General features: G+C 39.6%; 1 protein-coding gene across 1 annotated transcript in view; it reads right to left on the bottom strand.

The window, feature by feature from the left end:
- Positions 1-374: 374 nt before the first annotated feature.
- Positions 375-9,918, bottom strand: part of STAB1 (stabilin 1) — a 165,987-nt gene continuing 156,443 nt past the window's right edge. Inside the window, exons 64-69 of the mRNA XM_075833778.1 lie at positions 9,028-9,147; positions 5,032-5,175; positions 4,686-4,790; positions 3,677-3,817; positions 3,141-3,245; positions 375-772 (exon numbers count right to left, since the gene is read on the bottom strand). Of these exons, the coding sequence (XP_075689893.1) occupies positions 719-772; positions 3,141-3,245; positions 3,677-3,817; positions 4,686-4,790; positions 5,032-5,175; positions 9,028-9,147 (669 nt within the window). The 3' untranslated portion in view covers positions 375-718. The remainder of the gene's footprint in view (positions 773-3,140; positions 3,246-3,676; positions 3,818-4,685; positions 4,791-5,031; positions 5,176-9,027; positions 9,148-9,918) is intronic.

The raw sequence follows: 9,918 nt of genomic DNA, 5'->3' as shown, positions 1-9,918 counted from the left end.
TTCACTTGAATAGGAGTAAAGCTGCAGTACTGCAGCTCAGCCGCTATTCCGTGGCCGGAGCCAGCTGCTTCCGGCATATACGTCCGGGGCACGGAGGCCCGGACCAGCTGATCTGTGCAGGTGTCTGACCCCCACAGATCATGTACTGATGACCTATCAGTTGTCAGAAAGTGGAAAAACCCTTCAATCAATTTTTAATGCATCCATTTTCTTAATCATCCTTGAGATTTGCCATCACTAGCTTTTATCATGAAGGACAATTCTATATTATTAATAAATAGAATAAAGCGGCATTAGCGGGTTGCTTTTTTACTGAAACGCTGTGCTACAGAGTTCATTCAACCCCAAGTCAGAGAAAACATACACAATTGTCATGTATTTCCATGATATTTTATTTAACACTGTAAACAAGTCTCCCCAAACACACAGCAGCAAATTTATTGACGATACTCCCAAATGGGGGATTTCTGGGATTTATATTCGAGTTATTCTAAATTACAGTATTAGATTATTTTCTTAAATATTCCCATATCACATAATTCATTGCCAGCTATTTGTATTATATATATACACTTACTCATTTACAAATATTTATATATGTAAACATGTATAGTACATTTTCTATTTCATAGGATGTCGCCCTAAATAGTTCCCTGACCGCAATTTGGTTAGACAGGAAATCCATGAAATTGTAAACATTGTCCATTATCTTGACGGCTTAATGAAGGATGTTGTAGGCATCAGAACTTTCATATTCATCATCGCATGGATCCTAAAAAATGGATTCAATTGAACACATGTCAACAAATTTCAATGTAGCTGTGAGCGTCCTTTCTACACAGCAACTTTTGTGGGGTTAAGCCCCGCTCATTCCCAACATTGGCAGGGACTCTAGCTGCCAGACCATCACTTATGTTACTTTGTAATTCTAATTGACACGTTATGAAAGTCCATTTTCAGGAAACACCTATTAGGCCAGGATCACACACACAGTTTTGATGCTGTTTTTGTGGCAGTTTTTGGCTCACTATTTTCAACCAGAGCCAGAAGTGGATCCAAAAGGAAAGGTATAAAGAAAAGACTGATGCATCTTTTTTTCGTTGGTCCATGCCTGATTTTGTCTAAAAAAAGCCTGACCCAAATATGCATAAAAAATGCGTGTGAGATCTCTGGGTGTTAAGACAGTTGATATGATCACTTTTTGTGCTCATACTTTGCTACATAATTTTTTGTTGGAGACAAAATTACTGCAATATATATATATATATATGCAGTGAAGCCTCACCAAACATTGCATTGAAAGAGGGGTGGTGGTATATGCTGTTCTTTTAGGGAGATTTCACTGTATTACAAAGTATGAGCACACTCTTTTCCAATAGCTTTATAGTTAGAAACTGTTAATGTCCCTAAGGCTTTGTTCACATCTGTGTTGGGGTCCCCTTCTGGCTTTCCGTCGGAGCTTTCCGTCATAAAGGGACCCTGAACACACAGAAACGGAAACCAGAGGTTTCCGTTTCCATCACCATTGATTTCAATGGTAACGCATCCGATGCCCACGGTTTCCGTTTGTCTCTGTTGTGCACTGGACCCGTCATTTTGCCGGAAGCAATAGCGTAGTCGACTACACTATTGCTTCCGGCAAAACGACGGGTCCAGTGCACAACAGAGACAAATGGAAACCGTGGGCACCGGATGCGTTACCATTGAAATCAATGGTGATGGAAACGGAAACCTCTGGTTTCCGTTTGTGTCAGTTCATGGTCCCGTTCTGACAGAAAGCTCAGACGGAACGTCAGAACGGGACCCCAACCCAGATGTGAACAAAGCCTTAGGCTGGGTTCACACTACTTTTTTGTTGTGATTTTAACATGCTTTTTTTTGTTTTGGTTGGTGAGCTCATATTGAAAGACATGGGCGTTTATATGCCAAAACAAAAATAAGAACGTTAAAACCGCAACAAGAATGCACAGTGTGAACCCAGCCTAAGCAGCTCTTCAACTATTTACTTACTAGAGCTAAATTCCTCTGAAGTCGACTTCTAGTGAACAATAGAGCTCTCAAGAACTCTAAAGGTCCTTTTACAGCGGCCAATTTTGGCCGTAAATACGGCATTTCATTCCCCCGGCACCACAGTCACAAGTGCCACACTCTGCTCTGAGTGACGGCTCTAGCATCCAATTAGGATACTCTAGACCAGTCACTCAGAGGGGAGCACTTTCACATCAAGTGGCCGCCTCAATGGCACTTGTGGCTTAGTAACCGGGGGAATTAAACATTGATTTCTTGGTCATGCAATTCGCCGAAATAACAAGCAACATTAAAATGCCCTCCCCCTCCCCCATATTTCGCTGTCAGCATTGGGGCTTTAAAACTGCTGACATTCCCTTTAACAGCTAAGAGGGGAGGAATGAATGACTTGTGCATTGTAAGAGACCATTTAGGCCCACTGCACACGTAGTGGATTTGTTGCAGATTTTCTGTCCGGATTTGTGGGCAGAAAATCTGCAGCAGAAGAGATTTTAAAAATCTCATCCACCAGCTTCTGAACACTTTCCACACAGAAATCAGAGCAGATCCGCAGCATGCTCTTTCTGTTCTGGATGTTAACTGCAAATTTCTCCATTTTCAATGTAGAAGGGTTGACATCCGTAGCAAAACTCGCAGGTAATACTTGCATATTTTCTTGCGGAAAATCTGCTACGTGTGTAGGTATTCTAAGGCTTTGTTCACACAACTGATTTTTCCTGAGAAAAATCTGGCGTGCATTTGGCCGGGATTTCGTGGCAGAAATCTGAAGCTGACCCTTGGATTTTTGCCATGGTTATGCAGTACAAATAGCCCTGTTTCTACATACAGATTAGCCCCATTCAATGGGGATAATCTGCATGTGGCTATCTGACGCTGCTTTCGTAGCAGAAACCACTTTGAGAAGTGAAATGTTAATTCATTTTCAGCGAGACAGTTTGTATTTTCGGATGCTGAAAATTCGACCCCGTATGAACAACGGGGCGGATTCCCATTGAACGCAATGGGAGGCTTTTTACAAGCGGAATTCATGCTGAATTTTCCGCTGTGTGAATAAGGCCTAATTGTGCATATTTAGAGTTACTTTGGCTTATCAATTATAGTATTATTGTTACCTCAAGCTGATCTAAGAAGGAGGTGCTGGCGCCATATAATGGATTAGGGATGGACACCAGTGGCGGATTTTGTAAATTGATGTCGTCATCGTCGTTATCTTCTTCCTATAAACATATACAGATGATGTCAACAACGGAGCGGTCAGTGCTAATCCTCAATGATATGAGAAGGTATGCCAGAATGTCCTCTTTTACAAAGTGGGCCTCATACATAAAAGCATGTCAGACAAAAAGTGGAGAAATCCCCCATAGCAACCAATCTATATTCTGACATAAGAGTTCTGCTAATAAACATAAAACCCTCTGAAAGTATTTTAAATACAGTGTCAACAACATAATCATCTTTAAAATATGGCATTTGGGGACTGTTGGATAATTCTAACTTCATTTAAGGTGCCCTGGGCAATTTTTGTAATTGGTGTCTATGTTTGGGACATATATATTTATGGACGTGAGTGATCTGGTATCTTGACATACGCTATATAAGATGCGTGCAGTATAAATAGTTTGGGTAGGAAACAAATTTGACGTATAACCTTGAATTGCCTGAAGTGAAATCCCTCAGTCCTCTTTCTGTAGTAGAGGAAACCAGCAGAAGCTGCCGCCACGGTCAACAGGACTAGAACTGCGACAAGTCCTGCATTACCTGCGTGAGAGATTTGGCTCTCGGTGATGTCCTGGAATGTGAGGACAATACAAATGATTGGTGTCGTAGCAATTAATTTTCCTAGCAGATATCGAAAAATAGAAATGTTAGAGCAATTCTCACAATTGTAAGCTCCTGCAAGACTAAACGTAGTCCTGCATCTCCGTAATAAGACAAATAATAATGATACTTTTCTCGGAGCTAAAAATAAGGAACAAAGACTCTTATATTCCAGCGGTACAAAACAGAATTGTTCACACCGTATGCAGCACCTGTCTGACAAATGCCAGGTAAGTATGTCCCAATTGCCTTTACTCTCCGTTGACCAGTTTTGCAAATTACGGCTTTGTCGAAACCAGTCCGACATTCCTCTGAGGATTGTGAGCTTGTATCTCGCTAATATGCTATAAAAGAAGAATTTATCTTGTAAGCTTTTCTTATAAATACAGGGTTTGTTACTTACCTAACCAGGTCCCACCTAGTGCTTATTTCTGCTTGTTTTTGCCTTTTTTTTTCCAAATTCCTCCATGCTGGAATGAGCTACTAACAGAGCTTTGCGGGATGCAAAAGCTAGATAACTTGGCTTGAGAAACACCAAGATCTTTTTGGAGCCTACAGCATTTCTCGTAGCTCAGGTAGATGAGAGTTGCGCTCACAGGAATAAAAGCCGAAGCAGAGGACAGGAAATTGTGACATCACGTATGTGGCATTGGTCAGACAGGTATGACGTATGGTGTGAACAATTCTTAGTATGAAACAACTATGAATATAGGACTCTTTGGTCTATATTTTTTAACTCCGAGACAAATAACATTATTTATCTAAATTCATTTTCATGTAAAATCATTATTAAATAGATGATCACGAGTCAGTATAGTAACAGACGGGTGTCTATTTACCTGCATAGGCGGTGCCATTAATGGTCCTTTTATTATATGGACGATTCCATTGAAGGCCGGGATGTCCCAGCGAAGAATAACTTTATCATTTACAATCTTAGGACACTAGAGGGGAAATCAAAGTTCAGACTGTTATAGAAACTTGGTGTACGACGGACAAACTCTCTTAGACCAGAGTCACACACTAGTTTTTTGTGCAGTTTTTTTCAGCCAAAATAGAGGAAAGAATACAAAAAAAAATAGAATATCAGTCATTTCTTTATACTTTTACTTTCCTTTGGATCCGTTCCTGGCTTTGGCTATAAAAAAAAAAAATGCATGTGTAATAATAGTAATATTTACTTACCAGAGCTGTGGTACAATTAGTATATGAAATTGAAAGGTTGTAGCCTAGTTTAGAAAGCAGAGTACTCCCATATGTAAGATTTGTGTATGGCACCAATATGTCCAGTTTAGTCATGTGATGCTCCAAGTCCCGCCACGTTACAGTCTAGAAAAAGTGACCAAAGTTTTAATAAAAAGGAAAACAGATGTTCAAATATAATACAAGATAATGTCTACAGTAATGAAAGTCCAGAAGACAACTAACACCCCTACAGCCCGTTTCAGTGACATGTATTATGTTGTACTGTCCAATCCCATCTCATGTCACCGAACCTTACCCCTGGAAAAACTGAAAAATAAACGTGTTTAAAGGGATTTTCTACTTTGGACAGCCCAACTTTTTTTTTTGGAGCAAGCTTTGGGTTCCTAGCGATAGGAAAATGCATGAGTTACAGCAGCAGTAAAACCAATGTAAAAAGTGTCTTTCAGGAATAAACAAATATAAAATATGGGCCATTCACTATGGTTTGATGCTCATTTTTGTGTTGGGTTAGTTCTGTTGGGGCTAGGGCAATGGATTCAATAGTCATGCATTTTTATGGAAAAAAACGCAATTAATAAACTGCTAACCTTTTATGACTAATGTACACACCAGAAGTATCAGCCATAAACACAAATTAAGGGTCCGCTCATGCCGCTTGTCCCATCCAACAGAATCCAAAGGAAATCAATAGGTAAACTGCTCCTAGGGTTTTTCTTTAGCGCTTCTAGCAGAAACCAAATACTGACTAATGGATGTATAAACAAACGGCAACTTGTATTGAGCGTCTTTACAAACTTATTTCTACACCGGACTGTACAAGCGACACATCTAGAACAATGGCCTAAAAGGCTCAATAAAGTTTCTGTTTGTTTATACATCCATTGGTCGGTATTTGGTTTCCGCTAGAAATGCTGAAGAATAATACCAGGACCAGTTTACTTATAGATTTAAAATGGCATGTATTATGGCATGTGGCTTGAATATGACAACAGAATGATTGGTGGGGGTCTGACTTCTGGGACCCCTGCCATTCCTGAGAACAAAGTGATCTTCCATGCACGGCGGCATTTAGTCCTTTACAACCAACCAATCATCCTAACGATATGTCATCTCTAAGGGTATGTTCACACGCACTATTTACGGACGTAATTCAGGCGTTTTACGCCTGGAATTACGGCCGAAAATACTGCTTGAAAGCGTCGGCAAACATCTGCCCATTCATTTGAATGGGCTTTACGATGTTCTGAGCAGACGGTCATTTTTTTTACGCGCCGCTGTCAAAAGACGGCGCGTAAAAAAGACGCCCGCGTCAAAGAAGTGCATGTCACTTCTTGGGATGTAATTGGAGCCGTTTTCCATTGACACCATAGAAAAACAGCTCCAATTACGTCCGTAATGGACGCAGCGAAAAGCGCCTGCACTTGCCATTACGTCTGAAATTCAGGAGCTGTTTTCGCCTGAAAACAGCTCCGTAATTTCAGCCGTAACAGACTTGCACGTGTGAACATACCCTAATAGTGGGAAAACTTTGTAGATGTTTTTATTATAGTTAAAAAATTGCTTAATTTCAAGTCCCTGTATTATAAAACATTTGGCAGGCTCTTGGTGTAACATAATTGTGAGGAATGTAGGGAATTGTTGTCAAACAGAAGCGTGAAACAGTGGTTATTGTGTGGATATGTTTGCTGGAAAATTTGGAGCAGATAAACGTTTATCAGCTCCTGCATTATGTATATGAGTCATAACACACACTTGTATGAACCAGGACCTCCCAAGGTGAACCCGGGCATGTTACAAGGAGCTGCTTTGGTTTCTTTGCAGACATCACACATGAAGCTCATATTCAGGTATTGTATAATCACAGATCAAATATAGGCCTTTTGCAGCCAAGCTTAAAGAGGCTCTGTCACCACATTATAAGTGCCCTATCTTGTACATAATGTGATCGGCGCTGTAATGTAGATGACAGCAGTGGTTTTTTATTTAGAATTACGATCATTTTTTACAGAGTTATGACCTATTTTTAGCTTTATGCTAATGACTTTCTTAATAGACAACTGGGTGTGTTTTACTTTTTGACCAAGTGGGCGTTGTGGAGAGAAGTGTATGATGCTGACCAATCAGTGACCAATCAGCGTCATACACTTCTCTCCATTCATTTACACAGCACATAGTGATTTAGATAGAGCACTATGTGCAGTCACTTACTCACATATTAACGTTACTGAAGTGTCCTGACAGTGAATAGACATCACTACCAGCCAGAACGTGATGTCTATTCAGAATCCTGACACTTCGGTAACGTTTGTGTGAGATTTACAGCACCGCAAGCGTAATCTCGTTTTAAATGACAGTTTACAGTGTAATCTCGTGAGATTACGCTGCCTTGCTGTAAATCTCACACAAACGTTACCGAAGTGTCAAGATTCTGAATAGACATCCCGTCCTGGCAGGTAGTGATGTCTATTCACTGTCAGGACACTTCAGTAACATTAATATGTAAGTGACTGCACATTGCGATCTAGCTAGATCACTATGTGCTGTGTAAATGAATGGAGAGAAGTGTATGACGCTGATTGGTCAGCGTCATTCACTTCTCTGTACAACGCCCACTTGGCCAAAAAGTAAAACACGCCCAGTTGTCCATTAAGAAAGTAATTAGCATAAAGCTAATATAGGTCATAACTCTGTCAAAAATTATCGTTTTTCTAAATAAAAAACACTGCTGTAATCTACATTACAGCGCCGATCACATCATGTACAATATAGGCTACTTATAATGTGGTGACAGAGCCTCTTTAAAGAGGATCTGTCACTAGTTTATTAATTCCCTATCTCCCAACTAATCTAATAGGCGCTTTGCTGCTGATAACTACAGTGTGATTTATTTTCAAAAACGTTTATTATTTGCAAAGTTATTAGCAGTTTTCTAAATATGATAATGTGGCTCTAATAGCCAAATGGGAGGTGACCCCTTTTTTTTTCACTCTGGGCGGTGTAATGTTTTCTGTAAAACGCTGTCCAATCAGCATATTGCTTCTCCTCCCAGCCCAGTGACACAGTGTGATCATATTGTATACAGCTTCCATTCCTAACTGTGTTTTCAACTAGTGCTGCCTACGGTTGTTCCACAGCTAGAATTAGAATCTTATCTTTCATATGCCACAAGAACCACTGTTCTGGGTGGTCCACAGCCCGAGATATGGCTATTTGAAGTGACCCCCCTGCCCTCCAGCCTCAGTCTCTCACACTGTGTGAAGCAGCTTCATGCTGATAGGACAGTGTCAGAGGCTGTGAGGTGGCTCCACCTTTAGGAGAATTGCTGTTGTTGACTGCCATTTGCATATTTAGAAAAAAGCTCATAACTTTTACAATAATAAACTTTTTGGGACAGAATTTTCACTATCATTATCAGAGTGACAGCGCCTATTAGGTTAGCTAGGAAATAGGGCATTACTAAACTAGTCGACAGATCTGCTTTAAAGGGGGATTTTTTTTCTATAAACAGATCAGTCAGTGTGTTTGGTGTAACTTTTTAATAAAACTTTGTTTTACTTTTTCTAGATATAGCTACTCGCCAATTGAAGTCTAAGGGTGCGTAAAAACAAAACAAAAAAGAAATACAGCACACAGACAAAATATGTGTTTTCATAGATTAGTTGCTAAAGAAATGAAAAAACAAAACAAAAACGAAAGTGAAACCAGGAAGTGTTTGGAGAGGAGAAAACGGATACAACACAAACATTCATTTGCATTAAAAACGGTTCGTTTTTTTGCGAACACAAATCGGACACGCTAGTGTGAATGAGGCCCAACTCAAATCCATGTACAAATACAAAAAAATGTTTGATTATATGCCTTTATTTTATTTCTCACAACTTTCTTTCAATATTTGATGTAAATATTGGTTCTTTTGTACAACCTGCATAAAGAACATTTCACAAAATAAATTTTTAAACTAGACTGTAGACTTACTACATTATCATCAAAGCTGTCATCTTCTGGAACAAATAAAGTTTTATATGAGGTTCGGTTTGATAGGACGTCTACGAATGCTGAACCCTGGGAGTTGTTCATGCCATAGTCGAGAACCATCTAGAAAGACACAACCACATACACTAAATAAATATATATATTATATCATACTGTTATTTTGGCACGTCTTATGCGACTGAGCCGGCTGATTGGCTGCAGCAATCACATGATGCCCGCATGTAAACAAGCCTCGGAAGGCCTGCCAAGGGAAAGGATAGGCGAGTACTATCAGGTTTTTTAATATCAGGACATTTTCAGCAATTTGTAAAAAAAATATTTAAGAACCTGGATAACCCCCTTTGATATCAGCCACCAGCCCCTCAGCAGTATAGTCAGTGACTCATAATGATTCAGTGGTGTCTAATGGGGCATAAGAATTCATGAAGATTCAAGGTTTTTACTGGAGTTCTCCTTTAATCTTAACATGATGTTCTTTACTCTCAGTGCCTCAACATGACTATAGTAAGATAAATAAATAATGATATATTATACCTTTCGCAGCCGGGTCATCACTTTATTTATTGACCTTACACTTCCTGCCCTTATGTCCCCCCTCCCTTTTCCCTTTTTAATTCACTTTCTGTGATTTATATCTGGGCCACAACCATTATATAAGAAGTGTCTTGATCTTAATACTATTTCCTTCCTGGTTGGCTACTAATTGGAGACACCCAACCTCATATTTTTTAGGGTAATCAATTTATCTTTGTGCACTCTTGAATATTATATACACTCAATAAGAGTCAATTTTGTGTTATACCAGCTTTCCCCTTTCCCCACATATTCTGAATCCAATGGTGGATTATACGTCCAGGAATAACAGTCCTAACA

The sequence above is a fragment of the Rhinoderma darwinii genome, chromosome 7 (genome assembly GCF_050947455.1).
Source record: "Rhinoderma darwinii isolate aRhiDar2 chromosome 7, aRhiDar2.hap1, whole genome shotgun sequence".
Taxonomy (NCBI): Eukaryota; Metazoa; Chordata; class Amphibia; order Anura; family Rhinodermatidae; genus Rhinoderma; species Rhinoderma darwinii.
Note: the sequence above shows the minus strand (reverse complement) of the source record. Positions and strands in the feature narration are given on the sequence as shown.